General features: G+C 39.0%; 1 protein-coding gene across 2 annotated transcripts in view; it reads left to right on the top strand.

Moving 5' to 3' along the window:
- GLIS3 (GLIS family zinc finger 3) overlaps positions 1 to 19,609 on the top strand; it is a 257,387-nt gene that overhangs the window by 163,801 nt on the left and 73,977 nt on the right. For both annotated transcript variants that reach the window (XM_007065592.4, XM_043547249.1), the window contains 2 exons: positions 8,628 to 8,789; positions 12,875 to 12,985. In XM_007065592.4, the coding sequence (XP_007065654.2) occupies positions 8,628 to 8,789; positions 12,875 to 12,985 (273 nt within the window). The remainder of the gene's footprint in view (positions 1 to 8,627; positions 8,790 to 12,874; positions 12,986 to 19,609) is intronic.

Raw genomic sequence — 19,609 nt, 5'->3', positions numbered from 1 at the left:
GAGGCAGCAAGAGTGCCTCTGTGATCTGGCTTTGAGGAGGGAGGCAGACTGTGACTTTCAAAGCTTAAACTGAAGTTATGGACTTGATGCAGATTCTACCGGGTGAAGTTCTTTGGCCTGTGTTATGCAGGAGATCAGACTAGATAATCATAATGGTCCCTTCTGGCTTTAAAATCTTCAACAAGCCACAACAGAGCCCTATATTTTAATTAGCTGTGGTTTCAAACTACTTTAATAATATTTACAGGAAAGCTTTCTTTCTTTTTCTCTTTCTTTTTCTTTTCTTTTCTTTTTGTATTTTCAGTTCAGGTTCAGTTCAGGTTCAGCGGAGTTACTTTAGTTTTACACCAGGTAATGGAGATCGGAACTGAGCTCTTCATGAGGCTCACTTTGTCAAAATGCTGTAATACAGAGAAGTTCCCCAACATGAACACCGTGTTCAAGCCCCATTGCCACCTGAACTTCAGTGAAAATCCATCTGGATTTGAAGTCTTGAACCCATCTCTTTCTTGGATACACTCTGTTGGGCCAAACCAGGACTTAACTTTGGATCCACGTTCAGCTCTGAACTACACTGCCTAGTTACATCTCTAATGTGTGTGAATCTTTAATGAGAAGCTAGAAAGCATTCAGGCTGCATGTGTTTTGTAAATCATTGTAGATGTTAGCGAGTGAATGTTATGTTCACTTCTCCTTTCCTTTCCTTGACTATATCATGTCTTTTATTTTCCTTTGAATCTTACTCTTCCCTTCTCTGATCCCATCTATTGTCAGGAAGAAGTGCTCCCAATTCTGCATGACATCTCCAGAGCTTAGCAACAGCAATATTAGCTGCAATAGTGAACAGGTTTAAACAAAGGGAGAAGATTTTTGGTAGGGGAAGCTGTATGAATACACAGGACAACCTCTGTTATAAAAGGGTTTTAGACACAAAGATTACATGTGAGCAATACCAAGGACAGCATGTTGGAAACTACTGAAAGTGAGAATGGGAGAAGAGTATCAAACAAAAAAGACTAGAGACACCGTCTACACACAGGGAAGCAATAAACCAATTCCCAAGTTCATTCTTCCTCTATTGGCTTCCAATCCATGTCTTTTGAATTATTATCAGATGATGTGTTCAGTAGTAGATTCTTTCCAAGAAACTTGTCATAATATTTACTTACTCTGCAACAACAGGAATGTCTTCCAGGGCTGAAATGGCCAGGCTTATTAAAATGAATGAAAACAAGAGCCATTTCCATGGTGGATGAGTCTGTGATACCTACGTTTTGTGGGATAAATAACATCCGATATACAGTACTTTGCTTCAGTTGAGCATATTTTATATCCTTGGGGTTCCCCGGAAGTGCAGTGCTTGTCTTCAAGTGTGAATATGGAGGAGGGCGCCATTACTAAGAGAGAAATATGAAGATCTCTGGAATATATGAAATATGAAAGAAGAGATTTGCAATTTCATGTTTGATTTTGTATTGGAAACATACTAAGTATAAAGGGTTGTCAGTAGAGAGAGCTCTCATGCAAAGAGAAATTTGTGGTGTGGGAACAGCCCTCTACAGGTACTGCCCTTCCATTGATGTGGATCCTTGCTCCCCTTTTTCTGTTTTTCCTTCCAAAATTGTTAACACCACAGTGAAACTTAAAGGAAGTATTAAAGGTGTATTTCAATGATACATTCAATCAGTCTATGGCTGGAAACATCTGAGGCAATCCACGGGAGAACGTGAACTTTTGTCCAAAGAGAAACATGGGAGGAAGCACTCAGCTGTAACTTGGCCAGCAAAAGTAGCACATTTCAAACATTCTAAACAATGTGCCATGTTCTTCACTGTGATTTCATTGTGGATGTGCAGGTATAACAGCAGAATATAACTTTCTGTCCAAGATCTAGCCACAAGAATTTTAGATTTGAAAATTAAAATCGCATTAGGATATAATTTATTAATCCTGTGTCTATTCACAGACAAAATCATTTACTTCTCAGGGGCAAAGCTCCTAAATGGTTTGGAGCAGTGACAAATTGGGTACATCATTTATTCTCTCTGACTCAGAGAAAGCATTGTTTTCTATGTAAATCTGTGTATTAAATATATCTATAATTACAGTGTATGAGTTCATGAAAGAGAAATATACCAACTATGATTTACTCCAAGCTTTCCTGTGGTCTGTAACTTTTTTCTCTTTGTATATATGCTCACGTATTCAGGGTCTCCAAATTCAGAATATGTCTGAAGCTGGAATTTGCAGCTTATTTCTGCAGCAGAGATAACAGAATTTATCAGCCATTTCAAGGGCTGATCCAAAACCCCTTGATGTCAACAAAAAATGCCCATTGACTTCAACAAACTTTGGATCAGGAACTTAGTGAATTGTCTGGCAAACACCAACTGTAGTCATCTACAGTAAGTGTACATATAGCCCACTGTTATTTACTGGAATTGATGAATTCCAGGAGCCATGGCTTTTTATGATTTCAGAGAGCCTAACTTGAAAGGGAGGAAATCTCCCAGCCTATGCACTGTTTGAAAATATAGTCCTATACAAGCACTGTGCATACAAAAAAACAAACAAGCACCATGTCATAAAATGTGCTTCCACTCTGATGGAAATATTTCCTCTGCAATGAAGTATAGCGTTGGATGTTATATTTTCCCCATCTATCTACTCTAAGGGTTAAAATCATACCAGACATTTTACATAAAATGAACCCAGACTTTCAAACCTCAGCTGTGGCATGCAGTGTCCTTGTTGGTGAGCACCTGATGACAGCGTTTTGAGTGATGTCTGACACTAATTATGTGTCACTCACGGGATTGCCAGGCAAGAGACTCAGGGGGAATAAAAAACTATTTAAAAGGTTTTGATATGAGGTCTTACTCTCAATTTTTTAAAAGCCCTCATGCCTTTTATAGAGCAGCACTCTGCTAATGCTATGGGCGAAGGGAAATGCTTTTTAAAAGGCTTTTAATTAATGTTTAAAATGCATCACCCATTGTTTGAAAGCAATTTAGGAGCAGTTTCTACATCTGTTCCCTCCATACTCTAAAAAAGGGGGGAGAGGGGGAAATCTTTAATTCCTTTCGTGCCACTCGCTTCAGTAGTTACACAGAAAAGCATAGTTGGGCAGTGTATCATATTACCTAAAATACTAATGGCAGATTGATTTTTAACATTGTTGGATTCATTAATTACTCCTTTATCTGCTGCAAAGGAAGCTTTTTTAAAAAAATATGTTACCATGGGACAATTCCAAGACAATCTCAGAGCCTCATGTGTATGGTATTGTGTTTATAAATACATATATGTATATCTCCTTTTTATATGCCTCTGTATTATATGCACCCTGTGTGTGTGTGTATTATAGCAATGCCTATATTTGCAGTCTTAAGCCTTTCTCAGATGTTTATAACTTTTCCAAAAATCTACACTGGAAACGTCTACAAAAGACTTCCATGTCTGTGGTGAGCCTAAGAACAAATTATTGCCTAGTATCGAAGTCCCTTGCCCTTTTCAAAGCAAGCTAAACAAGAATCAAGCAAAAACAGTCTCCAGGAACATCTTGCTTTTGCCTATATCCTCAGGCCAACTTCAAGCCAGCACAAGCTATAAAGACAGGACATGTTCCTTTGGTGGATGATCTCCGCTTGTCCACTGGCAGCAAAGTACTTCCACGCCTATCCTCCTGGACCTCACTGCTGCAGCCTTTGGTGCATGTTATCACCAGATAATCTTGCCCTGCCTCCAAGAGGCTGATGAGATGAAAGGTTCTTCCTCTCAGACCAAACACGTTCCATGAGCATCTCTTCCTCCATGTCCAAAGCCCTCATTTTCAGAGTCCCACAGGACTCACTTCTCGCCCTCATATCATTCAACATCTGTAAGAAGCCAAACTAACCAAGCTATTTACCCTATAGTCTGGAATGGGAAAAAGAGAAAAGCTGTTGTTTCCACTCATGTCTTCTATTTCTATTTACATTTCTTAGGCAGGATATAAAACATTTTAAAATCAGCAGGACTGGATAACTTGTATACACAAATCTTAAAAGAAGGAGTTGGCGCCTATGGAAAGTAGTATTTGATCATATAAGTTAACGACCATTGATCTGATTCCTAATTACACAGAAGCCTTTATGTACTGTTGTGGCAGGGTAAAGGGGTACAAAAAGGGGCATAAATTACACTTACACTCACTTTAAGGCCCCTTTACACTGCTGGATTAGTGTAAAAGGGTCTGAGTGTAATTGAGAATCAAGCCCAACGTTATAATGCATATGCACCGGGAGAAGAGTTAAGGTGACATAGGGACCTGATTTCTGGGTGCTTCCCTTTGAAAATGTAATGTTCTTTTAGACTTTGTTTTTTATGTATGCATACAGACATACAGTAAATAGAGGGCATGGGGCCTCTGTATGTGGGTATGTAAATTTCTTATTAAATCCGTGTAGATGTCATAAAGAAGTCACAATCCACTCAATGTTTTATTAATATGCTTTACCATTATTTTTAGATACACAATGTTTATAAACTTCTAATTTTGATAACTAATATACAATGTCTGTATAAAGAGAAACAAAACAATTGCATATATAAATAAATGGACAGTCCAATGAATTTGTTTTAAAGAAAACTCTAGGTCAAAATTAAGAAGCATGCTGAGCCAGGAAATTGTCTTTATGAGCTGGTTAATGGTTTCAATTTGCATGGAACAGTAAAAAGAAAAACACAGTAACTATGATTCTTTTATTGCAGATTAGGAAAACATTACAAAGGGCTTTTTTATTAATTCCACAAAACTTTAATACTTCCAGAAAATCTGGCTGAATCAGGATTATGTTTAGGAGTGTTATTCAGTTTTAGAATGTCAAATGCATGGCACCTACTAAACTGACTAATTGCGGTAAAGGTGTTACATCCTCTTCCACAACCACACTTAATAACTTGGAAACTATGAAGATTTCCATTTGAAAATACAACTACAGTCTACTTGACTTTTTGTTCCTTCAGGTTATCATGGCTTCTGTGGAATAATTTAACAGAAATCTTATTCGCAAGGAATAGTCCATATTATATATAGTTCTAAAGAATATCCTTCTCAAAGCTTTTTGTCTTTTAAAGCATGAGAGATTGCCTAAATTTCAGAATTTTTTTTTCAGCATTAACATTTATACTTTATTGTCTGAAAAAGGATTTTCCAACATTTCAGGCTTAATTACCTAGTAAAAGATAAAGAAGAATTCACAATATCTAGAGTTGTGAATGTCATATGCATGAATTAAGGTACTATGAGGGGAAAAAGCTTCAATATATTTTCATTATTTTCAAGTTCTCCTCAACAGTGCAGAGTTCTTAAAAATGTTAATGTCTATATCTTTTAGGGTGAAATTCACCTCATTTCTCAATTAACCACATAATCTGAAATAAACTCTGTGTTAATTCCCCAATCCTATAGACGCTTGCACACGTACTTAACTTTGCGTAATTATCTACAGGATCAAGGCCTAAGTCATTAACACAGGGCTGACGCAGTACAGAGGGTCTTCTTTGGAATCTCTGTAGTGGGGTGAATTTCACCCTATAAGATTGAAAGATACTTGAGAAAATGGAATTTATATTAGAGCTATATACAGTTTAATCCATGTCATTTGAATGGAAATTTGTTCTATTCTAAACTTTCCTCTTGGAACCACTAGCAACCTGCCAAAATAATATAATTTCTACTGTCAGTGATTTTCGCTGTTGCTACCACCTACCTGTTCTCGAGTGATTTTTTTTTTTTCAAAATACTGGCTATTCTTTCATACCAATCCTGTCATCCTTATGTTTTCCTTTCTCATTCGTTTTTCTCTCAAAATTTTGTTACAGTGGATGGAATAAATGTAAGGGAAATTCCATGGTACATGATTGTCTGATTTCTCATGAGTCTATCTTAAAATATTTCAGAGTAATGAAGTGCTATAGAAGAAGATTATGTTTTACATTTTTGACTTCTGTTTTGACTTTTGCCCTCAAGATTTCATTGACGTAGAACAATCAATATTTTTGCTTCTCTCCCCTCCCTCTACAAGCACAGTTGAATTTCTGGATGATGGTTTCTGACTGGAGAGCCTCAAAAGCTTTGGAGGTTTGGTTTGGATAAGAACCCCAAAATCTAGATAACCTGCTGCTCCCCCCACACACAAAAAATGTTCGGAACCATTGGGTTGTGAGAGTTGGGTTAGAAGTGTTGCAAAAACTTGTTTTTCTGAGACTTCAAAGACTTCCGACTTTGTGTTTGAACTGGGCCACAAATACCATTGAATAAAGCCTCTCATTTCAGTATTTCATCACTAGCATCTCTGGTTCTGTAAATCAAGGAAGCAAAGGCATGGTTTGGAAAGATTTCTGAATTTCTCTGACTCTGAAAAAAAATCGCATTGTGATTGAGTTTAAGGTGAAGGTTTGGGTTGGCTCACTCATCCCTAATGAGTATGCCTCTTCTTATACTGTAGCATTTAAAAATCAGAGTTATATATCTTGTCCCACCTCCTAAGTTTGCCTGGGCAATGTGTAGTCAGTTTTTTCTTTTCTACAGTTCAAAAAAAAATTGTGAAGCAAGGCCCAGAGATTCACCTCATTCTAGTTCTTTGTTTCCTTTCTCCATCCTTTCCCTATGTGTCTTCATTCTGTGGATTTTACCTGATCCTTTACTCATTATTCCAAGAATTAAAAGTTGGAATTCCTATTTTTCTCTTTTTTTCACATTAGTTCTAATTAATTACAACCCAATGCAAATTATGATCAGTCATTTTGATGTTTCATCTATCTCTACTTTTGCAAGCATTCATACAGTAAATAAAATATAACAAATGTTATTTATGGTACTCTAGAGTAAGTTAAAAATTGCCCCTATTCTAGTTATTGCTTGTAGACTAGATGAAATGAATTATAAAAGGAACTCTGGAAATAGCTAATTATATCTGCAATATTATAAATGCTTGACATTTATGCTAGTACATTTTTATCTTTGCAAATGTACAAGAACAGCAAACTAGCATGTCATTCAGGAGACAGGTTCTAATACTGTGCAATGAAACACACAGCAGCTATGATTAATTGCATTAATTGCTCTTGACTGATGGAGTCTAATTGAAATCAAATATATGTATAAAAAATGCTTGATGTCACAGAAATCCTTGTTTTTAGTTTCCCTAACATTAGAGACGCTGTGGAAGCCTGATCAGGAAAGAACTTGTGTTAGCACTTGGGAGGTGCACTTCTGTTTTGAGTAGATTAAGTAGCTGATTAGGAAAAGGAACAGTATTCCATTATTGGTTACCCGTATAGATTAAATCCTGTTTTGATGGAGTCTAATGATGAACTCTTTATTTTTTATACCTTATACAAAAACCTGTAATAGAAAGGTAAAATAATATCTTAAAGGTTATTTTAATGCCACTGAGGATCAATGATCTCTAATCAAGCAAATATTTGCCCAGTCATTATAGCTTAGTTTTTGTTTTTTTAATACAAAAACACTAGCAAGGCAGTGGAGGTTAGGGTTTCGCGGGGTGTGGTTTGTACGGGGTTTTTTGTTTTGTTTTGGAGAGGGTTTTTTTTGTTATTCAATTCTCCTGATGGATATGCAAGCTGGAAAAAACCTGTGAGGAAAGATGGTCCAGTGGTTAGGGTGCTAACCTAGAACGAGGGCAACTGAGGTTCACTCCCTACTATGCTTCCTTTGGTCTGACCCAGTACGGCTGTTCTTATGTTAATCACTTACACTGTCTGTGCCTCAGTTCCCCAGCTGCAAAATGGGAATAATTGTGGTTTCTGACCTCACACTGTGATATGAAAATAGATACGTTAAAAGATTCTGAGTTGTTCAGATACAGTAGTCATAAGGGTAATATAAGTACCTAAGGGCTTGTAGGCATAGCAATGGGTGTTAGAAGGATGTGATTTTCTAAAGCACATCACTATGTTGTGTACTAACTGGCCTACTAACAAACAGTACTATGTTAATGAGCACTAGGAAACTTTTAGTTCACATCAACAGGGTCTACATGGTCCAGTTAGTGCAAAACATGCTGGTGTGCATTAGAAATTACACCTCTTTCGTGCACACTGCCATGCCATGGGGGAGGGATAGCTCAGTGGTTTGAGCATTGGCCTGCTAAACCCAGGGTTGTGAGATAAATTCCAGCTCCATTTCCCAGAGCTATAATGTCTAAATAGAGGTAAAGACACATCGTAGTCACTAATGTAAGCAGAAATGAAATGGCCAGAGCTATGAAGTACAGACATGAACTCTCTCAAAATGTGAGGGTGTTCAGCTTGGAAGTTTGGTTCAGACCTATCTTTATGAGAAAAAACAAGAGTGGGACAGGATTTTCACAAGTGGTTAGTGTTGGCCTTACTCTGTTCCCATTGAAGTCTATGGAAAAAATTCCATTGACTTCAGTGGAGGAAGGTAGGTCAGTGCTGAGTGCTTTGGAAAATTCCTCTCAGTACATTTTGAGACAAATGCTTAATTTAGTAACTGAATATTTTTAAATTACAAAGTAAAAATTACACTTGGATTTTAAAAGATGAAGGCATTCAAATGTGGGTTTCTTTAAAGAAAAAAAATCTTTTCTTTTGTACAGTTTGAGGGATGCAAGAAGGCCTTTTCCAGACTAGAAAATCTCAAGATTCATTTACGGAGCCACACAGGAGAAAAGCCCTACCTTTGTCAGCATCCAGGTTGTCAGAAAGCATTCAGTAACTCCAGCGATCGAGCCAAGCATCAGAGGACACACTTGGACACTGTAAGAAATAAAAGATCTCAAATTTGATTTCTTGTTAACCTGTTAAATCCTTTTTCTCTTAGCTGATTGCATCAAATACTGTATATAATTGGAGATGGGAGGATAGGAAGAGATGTCAGTTAATAGAGTTTGAGCTGTGGCAGAGATGACATAGTCCAGGGGTGGACAAACTCTGGCTTGCAAGCAGGGGCGGCTCTACCAATTTTGCCACCCCAAGCAGTCGCCGCCGACTTGCCGCCATGCCCGGAAGAGCGGCGGAGCTGCTGCTGAGGGACACGGACTGCCGCCCCATTCAGAATGCTGCCCCAAGCACCTGCTTGGAAAGTTGGTGCCTGGAGCCGGCCCTGCTTGCGAACCACATGCGGCTCTTTTACCATTAAAGTGCAGCTTGCTAGGCCCCCCAGCTGGGGGTGGAAGGGGGACTCAGGACCTCTGCCTTGCAGAGGTAGGAGTTTCTATCCAGCGGGAAGGAGGGTCTTGGGGCTTCAGCCCTGCGGGGCACATCTGCCAGTGCTTGGGACTTCAGCAGGAGTGGGGCTGAAGTCCCAAGCCCTGGCTCCCGGCAGGTGTGCTCTGGGTCTCAAACTTCTGAAGACTGTCGTATGTGGCTTGGAGGGTCATTAAATTTGTCCATCCCTGACATAGTCAGTCTCAGTTAGGACAGTTACCAAGTTGTGTTCAGTTTTCTCCATTTCCTTTGCATTTAATAACACTGGGACTGACTGTGACAGAAACAGTCTGCTAGCCTATATGTTCTGAGGAAGCTCTGGTTACTGACTGAGGTATATAAAGGTAAGTAGTGGAGAAGGGTCAAGATTACAAAATTCAGATTTGGATTCAGATTTTGAATATCACAAAATTCTGGAGTGTTTGGAAACATGATAATGGACCACTGTGGAATTTGGATCCAGGTTTGATTCTGAAGTTTGGAGATTTCCAGGTCTGACGTTTCAGATCAGGGCTATCTCCAGTCAGTACAATTTGAAGTTGGAATTAAGGCATAAATGCCTTGGCCATAACAGAATGGTCTGATGATGAACGTATTAGCCTTTGCCTCCAGAGATACCATAGTGCATAAGAAAACCCATTCAGATAGGAGCAAGATTCTGGAAAATCAAAATGTATCTTCCACAAGAATATATCCCAAAATACAGAATGCATTAAGGGCAAAGACCTGTCTCTTTTAGTCACACTACTTCATTAACTTCAGTCTGACTATTCACTTGGGAAAGGTGAGCCTTATTTGGGCTCTTAACTGTTATTACTGGTAGATTAGTGATCAATGCAAATGTGGCATGCTACTTTTTAAAAAATGGTATGTTATAAGCAATTGACTTAGGGCCTGATTCAAAGCCTAGTAAAGTCAACAGGAATCTTTCCATTGGCTCCATTGGGTTTTGAATCTGGCCCTTAATGGTTACTATTTACTATGAAGTTCTGCTCTATTTTAAGACACATAGGTATTCATTATGTGATATTGCAGGTTCTGTAGATAAGAAGTTATTCCATGTCACAACATATAATGAATGTGCAATGAAAGACTGCTGAAAACATTACCAGAAAGCAGAACATTCAGCTAGATTCAATTTTACAAAACTACGTAGTTTCTCGTTTAGTGAACGGACATTTTTAGGTCTTCCTGCATCAGTGCAATAGTTGCAGGAGGGAGAATGGCTGGAGAGATCCGTTTTCAAGTGGCCTTCACTCTGAAATGCTTTCTGTGGGAGGGAACCATTCTTCTCAGCAGAAATGGATTTTTTTTCACTGCAAAGAGCCTGTAATTTCTGAAAGCCAGTTAAAATGCTGCTTAGAAAAAAAATAAATATCTAGAACATAGTGCTTCAAGATAATAAACAGAATAAATGTGTCACCTTAAAGTGATAAATATGCATACATAAGCCAGATAGGTAGTTACAAGGAGCTAAGCTGCAGCCGCACAACCTGCCCGTGTTTGAGGGAGTAAATGTCCCCCCTCTTCTACAATCCTCAAGACTCCAATAATCACAAACATCAATAATAATATATAGTTATCACTAAATAAAAGTTTTACTAAGATAAAGTTAAGATTGAGAGTACCTATCAGGAAGTTAAGGGCAAAACTCCGTTAGCAAGAAATAAAATAAAATAAAATGTTATGCAACCGTTAGAGAGCTTATTCCTTCACTCTCCCACTTCCCTGGTCCTTCTCGCATGAACAGAGAGCAACAATACCCGAAGTCCGAAGGTGCAAACAATGCGATATTTATTGGGGTGAACTTCCAGCAAGCTTAAATACAAGTTCCTTTTTCCTTATTTTCGAATCCCAACTTACTTCCTGTTTGCCCCTAATTTATATAATAATATTCTTAGCTATACCTTAACCAATCATTCTACTGAAATTTAACTAACCAATCCTAACATATTGTAACATGATTAGCTAACTAATTATATCCCACCACCTTAATTAGTTTACACCCAGCAAAATTAATTATACAGCAGACAGAAACGATCACAGAACCAGACAGAGACCATGCCAATAAACACTAGCAAAGTGGGAACTATAATGACAAAACAATACAGAAGTGAGGATTTCACATCCCAGCTATTGATAAGTGAGTTCTTGCCAGACAGGATGCTATCAAACTAAGTTTCCTTTTACATTTTCTAGGCACTTCCCTTTCTCTGGAGGCGATAGGCACTATCAGGACAGGATTGTATTCCTAAGAGCCCAATAGCACCTTCTTTCAATGTGACTAGTTTGGAATGTGAGGATGTGACCGTTCGCTTCCCAGCTTATTGCTGTCTCTGCTGCTTAGCCAAAGGCCTTAGCCTAAGAACAGGGCCTCAGACTGTCACAGTAAGAGAAGGCTCTTACACCAGCAGACAGTGATTTTGATTCTTTCTTTTATACCTCTATAACTAGCCAAGTGATAAGAATACACCTAAATTCTTAGAGTATAGGCCTTTACAGACAGGCCTGAATATCTATATCCTAACAGCAACCAAAATATTGTTTGTGAATTATGGGTTTTTAGCCAAGATTTATTTAATAAACAAAATTTGTTTTACAACAAAATAAAATTTAGTTTTAAGCAGAAGCAGACAGAGTTTACAAAAGACATACCATCAGGAAAAAGAAATAATAGCATGTGACTTAGCTGACCAGTCGCATAACTTAAATAGCAAATTTCAAATAATGAACAGAATATTCAGTACAGACAGTTCACAATTTCATAAAAAATGTGATGTGTTTGCATATATTCTGTGAACAAAGTAAAGAGTTAAATTTATCAAATAATTGTTTGCAACAAATAGTTGCACCAGTTCTAATATTTACATATTATTGACATTCCATATGGTAGTGCAACTACAATTCTGGAAATACCTCAAGGGGTGTCAGAGAGCAGGCAAGTTAGACCAAGTAGGTATGACTTTTAGTGAACCTAAAAAAACCGTACATGGTCATTTCAGGACTGTATATGTTAGCAATATTGTATATTTGTGATTGGCAATTAAGAGATGAAAAAAATTGTCTTGTCCTTTACATAAAAATACATATTCTTTGCATATTCCTTTTTATTGCGTTCAGTGTTTTAGAATTGTAGTGTTTAAAGGTTGCTTTGTTGTTGTTTCCTCTCTTTGTCATGTAGTAGACTAACCTGTTCTCTTATTCTCTGTCTTTCTGAAGCAGGTTTCCTCTATAACTCTTAAGCAGTCTGTCCAGGACTTTACTGCAGTTTCTTTACCTGACTTACTAAAGAATGTAATTTCTGACTAAGTCAAAGACTGCTGTGAGGGTGACGTAATTGTAAGTACTGCTGGAGATACTCATTCATAATGATAAAAACAATGATGAGGTAAAAGGAACTATGGCCTGGTAAAATTAAAAATAGGCATTTAAACATCAGAAAAGATTCTTTTACTTTCTCTTGCTTGCAAGCCTTCCTTTCCTCTTTACCATGCCATAAAGTTACTGGGCATTCTACCTGTGGTACTTCTCGGTATAGCCAATCAGTAGCAAGACTTCAGATGGATTTTCCCCGGGCAAAATAATATGTGGTTTAACCGATTTTTCTTTGTGCTTTTTTGATTTGTTTTTGTTTTAGAAACCTTATGCATGTCAGATTCCAGGATGTACTAAACGGTACACAGACCCAAGCTCTCTGAGAAAGCATGTAAAGGCACATTCTTCCAAAGACCAACAGGCCAGGAAAAAGGTAACTGTCCAAGAGGTTTGTTCTGCATAGGAATTATATTAATGTTGTAACGCTAGAAGTATTGAGACATCTTAAGTACCAGCACTTGTGAAACTGTAAAGCCGTGGTCTAGGACTGCTTGATTAAAGAAACCATCCATGAACAAATGGTAAATCCAGTGTGTGTATAGATGGTATTTTCAGTTTTGATTCAATAAGGCTGACTGTTTTACTAGAAGTCTAGCAAAGATTATCATCTGTTGGTATAATGATTAATCATAACGAATATATGTAACTCAGCATACGGAAGAATAATTTTGAGAAGGAAGATTTTATTTGTAAAATTCTTTCACCACACAAGTATATTGTGATGCAACATCCAGTTTACGCTGCCAACCTGAGATAGATAGATGTATGTTGAGGATTGATGGATGGTTGTTCAAACTGACCTGTATAGAAATATAAATTATATTTTCATACATGCCAGCCATTTTCAAACATCAAGCTATTTCACAATGCTGAGTCCCAGGTTTCTCAGTCCCATGGGAAAAAAGGTTATCTGAGGACATGATCTGATTTTTTCCCTACATCTCAAGCCCATTTTTACTATAATCCATGATATACTGTTTTAGACCAATGAGGATAAGTGCAATGCTTTCATTTAAAAAAATGATGATGGAGATGGCCTTATCTGCACTACTGGGGTAAGTTATGCTACTCCAGCTACACGAATAACATAGTTGGAGTCAACATAGCTTAGGACGATTTACTGCGGTGTCTACACCGCACTGTGTCGACAGGAGACTCTATCCCGTCGACTTACCTTACTCCTCTTTTTCCGGTGGAGTACCGGAGTCAACCAGAGAGTGCTCTGTGGTCAAATTAATGGGTGTTTATTAGACCCTGTAATCTACCCCCGCTGCATCAATTGCAGCAGCTTCAATCCCCAGTAAGTGTAGACATGGTCTTAGAATAATGTAGGGAGAGTTAAAATCCTAGAGTCATAACCCCTACAGAAAGGGCTATATTTAACTTGGGTGACAGCATGGATTGCCCTTGATTTGAATGGTAACAATTTTTGTTTAGACAGTGTCTGAAACACTAAAGTATAGTCTTACAAACTGCAAAATGTAGGGCTAGATTGTGATTTAACTGTTTGCCCTGAGCATGTAGCTGTGCTGCTCCCAGAGACCAGGGAACGAATTTTAATTCTTGGGAATTATAGTTTCCTTCCTGAATCCCCCTTGTGTCAGGGGAAAAGTAATCTCCTAGTGGTCATTACTGTGCTGGCTGGCACCTTGACCCACCCCTACCTGTCCTCTTCTTGCCCATGTGTGGAGGAGGGCTGGTGGTGGTCCTGTGCAAACTGGTTTCCTGGCTGCACTGTGAACCATAGGACACATAGCCCATGGAGAGCAGCAAAGGGGTGTTATATGCCCCCCACTTACTCCCTTGTGTCAGCTTGTGAGGCAAGCGGTGGTCATGCCTGAATGTTCTGTCAAATTTACATATGACACATCAAATAAAACTTGGATAATGTATCTGAACAGAGGGCATTAAACTCTTAGGTAACATTACATAATTGAATGTAAAATAATATGGTATGCTCTGTACATGGTTGTGTCAAATTGCAGGAGCATGGGAGGGTTCCATTCTTAGGATGGCATTTCCCATATGTTTTTGTTCATTTTCCATTCTTCTGTTATAACAGTTTAAAGCTGGCCCTTTTAACTCCTCACATGGTCATTTTTTTTAGAATTTAACTTAAAGTTGTTTAGTTTTTCATCCAGTCCATTTGATAAGGATTTATTTATCTGAGATGGGTTAATATGTGGAAGTGGAAATAAGTCAACCCAGCAAAAAAACAAAGGAAGAAATGTGGCATCAATCAAGCCAAATGTTTAAAAACATGCACTGAGGTTGCAGTGTATAATATTTACAAGGTACAGCATAGTTACTGGACCTTTGAGAACTTATAATTGCTAACTTGCATCATGCTTTGGTATTTGAAATATTTCCTGGCAGTAATAATAATAATAATAAAAAGTAAGAAACAATAAACCTTTTAAGGCAGTATTAAGATTATTTACGACTTTAATTAAAAATGAAAATTGGCTTAATGTCAAAAAAGCCTTTACAAAAAATGTGAATTCATCAAAAATAACCATAAAAATTCCAAGGTGATAAAGGCACAGTGGAGTAATAGTTCCAGCCCTAGGGAACTGTTCTGTTGAAAAGAATGAAACCCTTTGCTGTCACACCCTGTTAGTCATGGATTCATTTAATATATCCTGCCTGACTGCCTGTAATCCTCGTTTTAACCTCCCCCTGCACACTAAATGACATTATTTTGGTGTCTTAAGTTTCTAGCTCTCCAAGACTGCACAATAAAATATGCTCTTCATGTTACACAGATTTTAAATAGCAGGGGAAATGTATCTGTGGCAATGGAGATGCCCTGGAATAAAGTACTGTACTCACCATGTCAGTCTGAAGTTACACTGATTCTTCCACACAACTTTTCATAATCCATCCTCAAAGCTCCTTGCCCCTCCCTCTGCTGTGTAACGTAGACCAGAGAGATGTTGCAGTGAGAATCAAAATGGATTATCTATCTATCTATCTATCTATCTATCTATCATGTACTAACTTTTCACTGATGTGGTTTTGTGCTCTGTTGTGCAAGGCAAAGTGCCTGATTCTGCAGTTCTTTTGCAGGCAAAACCCCTATTGATGTAAATGGAAGTCTTTCCTATTAAGGGAATGAATTCCTGACCCATTGAAGTCAGTGGCAAAACTATGTATAATGTATGCAGTTCAACAAATGTGAGCAAGAGTTTGTAATTTATTTTTAAATACAGTATTGAAAATAAAACCCAAAAGTTTAGCAACTTCTAGTTTTTCACCGTGTGAAATTTCTAAGAAATTCCCCACATGACATCAGAAAGGGTGGGGGAGGGGAAGGGGAATCAGAACAGAGAGTGAATGCAAAGCCAGAAATGTCAAATGTCTGATCAAAGAAGTCTAAAAGGCCATCCAGATAATTTTCTATTTAAAAGGTCTCTAATGACTTTCAGTCATGCATAGAAAACTGTAGACAATAGCAACGTAAAGTATTTTCTTTCTACATGTTTTAATTGGAGATAAAAAATAACCCATTGTTTAATTTAAACAAATTAAAAATGCAGCCTCCATGGTTGGAGTCCATCTCCCTAAAAACGGTTTAGTGCAACTATCCCTAAGCATGGCCTATGGAAGTCAGTAATATGGAAGTACAGATAGTACTCAGATTGGGAGAGGATTGAATACTGGCTTATAATACCTCTGACCTATAATCAGCTGTAAGATATCCCCACTTCTGAGTTATTCCCTCCTTTAAACACTTCCTTTTATGCCAGCGAAATGCAGTGTAGTGAATCTGAAAGACAACAAATTTTACAACACTTTTTTACACAATGTGCAATTACCTTATGGAACTCATTGCCACAAGATACCATAGAGGTCAAGAGCTTAGCAGGTTTCAAAAAAGTACTGGATATTTATATGGATGATGTATCCACAATACATTCATTAAGATTTTTAAAAATCCCCAGATTTGTAAGGGATATAAATCCTCATGCTTCAGGACAGAAGTCAATGTCATAGTAATGAGATTAGAAAGAACCTTAGTTATTCCATAACTGGTCCCTTGGGGTTTCTCGCACATTCCTTTGAAGTATCTGGTCCAAGCCACTGTTGCAGACAGCATAGGACTAGGTGGATCTTGGGCCTGATCTAATTCAGCAATGTGAATAGTTCTAAATGGATTAACAAAAAATAATTTAATTCTAAATGAATGAACAAAAAAGTAATTCTCCAATCTGTGTTTTCTTGCTTTTTCCTTTCCCCCATTCCATTTTTATTCCTTTTCTCCTGTTCTCGCTTTCCATGTCCCTTCTCATTCTATCTCCCACTTTCACTAGGTATGATTTTTTTTTTAAGATATGCAACCAAAACTGTAATAGGAGGTTGTGGTGCATATGCTATAGTAAAATTGGTCCCAGTATCATTCTATCTTTGTTTCTGTCTCTTTAATAGACTCTGCTTTTCTCTTTTCTTTTCTCTCCTCCCTTACTTTTACCCTTCCTCTGTCCCCATACACATTCTGTATCTGAACTGTTTCTTCAGAAATGTATATGCTAAAGCAACTAAATGTTTCACATTTAATGTTTTTGCTAATCATTTTGTAGTATGGATAACATATTAATACAGAGTCACATGGATCATTTAGTCTCCCATTCATGATTATATAACAATCCTGTGGCATCTTGACTTCAGTGCACCTACACAAATGATGAGATTCTGGCCTTTTAAAGGTGAAAGCTCCAAAAATGACATAAAATCTGCTTTCTATACATAAATGTGTCCCAGCTTCAATATCCAATACTTCGGGCCATTCTAGGGCCAGAAGCAAGTGTTGTGCTTTCTGTTGGGAAGTTGGGAATCCCTCCATCCCAAAGGAATGAAGCTCCAGTTTCTAGCCCTGCAGTGTCATGAAGTAACAGATTTTTATGTAAAGAAAGACTGTGACTGGCCTAGGGTTGAATATTGCCCAGTTTCGACCTCAGGACTGTGTGAGTTTTGCAGGGAAAATTCTGCATTTGGGGATAGAAGTAGGGTTGCCAGGTGTCCAGTTTTTGACCGGAATGCCTGATTGAAAAGGGACCCTGGTGGCTCCGGTCACCACTGCTGACCGGGTCGTTAAAAGTACAGTCAGCGGCGTAGTGGGGCTAAGGTAGGCTCCCTGCCTGCCATGGCTCCATGCAGCTCCCAGAGCAGCGGCATGTTCCCCCTCCAGCTCCTATGCCATGGACAATGGGAGCTGAAGGGGCAGCATCTGTGGATGGGACAGCACGCCGCAGAGCCCCCTGGCCGCGCCTCCACATAGGAGCCAGAGGAGGACATGCTGCTGCTTCCGGGAGCTGCTTGAGGTAAGCACTACCTGGATCCTGCACTCCTGACCCCCTTCTATGCCTCAACCCCCTGCCCCAGCCCTGATCCCCCTCCCACCCGCTGAACCCCTCGGTCCCAGCCAGAGCATGCTCCTACACCCCAAACCCCTCATCCCCAACCCCACCCCAGAGCCTGCACCCCCAGCCGGAGTCTGCACGCCCCCATGCCCCAACCCCCTGCTCCAGACCTGATTCCCCTCCCGCTTTCCGAATCCCTCGGTCCCAGCCTGGAGCCCCCTCCTACACCCCAAGCCCACACCTCCAGACAGAGCCCTCCCCCTCCTTCCCTGCACATCAACCCCCTGACCCAGCCCAGAGCCCCCTCCTGCATCCTGAACCCCTCATTTCTGGCCCACTCCGGAACCCACACTCCCAGCCCTGAGCCCATACCCCCTGCCACACCCCAACCCCCTGACTCAGCCCCTCCCATACTCCAAACCCCTCATTCCTGGCCCCACCCCAGAGCCAGCACCCCCAGCTGGAGCCTTCACCCCCTCCCACACCTTCCTGAGCCAGTTCACTGAAAATGAGTGAGTGAGTGAGTGAGGGTGGGAAGAGCAAGAGACAGAGAGAGGGGAGATGGAGTGAGTAGGGGCAGGGCCTCGGAGAAGGGGCGAGGCAGGGGCAGGGCCTCAGAGGAGGGGTGGGGCAGGGGAGAAGCAAGGGTGTTGGATTTTGTGCAAGTAGAAAGTTGGCAACCCTAGGTAGAAGGAAGAAACAATTACTGTAATTGTTATTTCATTTCTTCTGACAAATACATAGTGGGTGAGATGAGGATTCATGCAAATATTGACAAAATGGGAGGTAGAAAAGTAGGAGGATAGAAAGTGCAGGATATTTGCCGCAGATAATGCTCATAATATTTGTTTTTACCTTACATTTCTTGAAATCTGGCAACCATTTCTATGACATTATAGATTATGATTATGACATTGTTCTATTACACTGCAATCTGAAAAGTATGAACTGTTGCATCTGATAATTTTTATATCCATTCATCTATATTAGTTAGAGGTAAATCCCTCTGATGTCTAAGGACCAAATCCTGTGGTCCTTATTCTGGGAAAATCCTGTCTGAAATTTATGATTAAGGGCCAGTAGCTGATACCTTTGCTCATATTGAGTAGTTCTTTATTCCTCTATTAGTTCCCTGAAGCCAGTGAGATTACTAAAAAAGTAAGGTACTACTCAACATGAGTAAGGGGGGTGGTTGTTTTTTTGCAGTCAGTAAGCTTAACATTTTCAAAGGAAGGTTCTGCACAGAAATTTCTTACATCTGTTTGTTTGATGATGATGTGCTTGAGCATGACCATTCTATAGCTCTTTTCTTTATTAGACTCCTATGCTGAAGTTACTTATGGGAAATGACAAAACTAAATCAGTAACAAAATCCACAGCTCATGCTGTTAACCCACCATTGACTCAAAGCCAAGTTAGAAAATGAATATTATTATTATTTCTTTATATGACAAATTTGTTGGGGAAACTGAACTACAGTCCTGTACAAACATAAGGACTTTATCCTTTCCATATAGACATACTCTGAGATATGATACGCTATTTCACCAGGAGCCCTGCTTAAGGAAAGTGTATTTGTAAAATGTATGATAATTCTTGTTCATTTTTATTGTTCCCACTTTTTTTTGAAAAAGCAA

Source organism: Chelonia mydas, chromosome 5 (assembly GCF_015237465.2).
Source record: "Chelonia mydas isolate rCheMyd1 chromosome 5, rCheMyd1.pri.v2, whole genome shotgun sequence".
Taxonomy (NCBI): Eukaryota; Metazoa; Chordata; order Testudines; family Cheloniidae; genus Chelonia; species Chelonia mydas.
The sequence above is the reverse complement of the archived record's forward strand: the minus strand, read 5'-3'. Positions and strand labels throughout refer to the sequence as shown.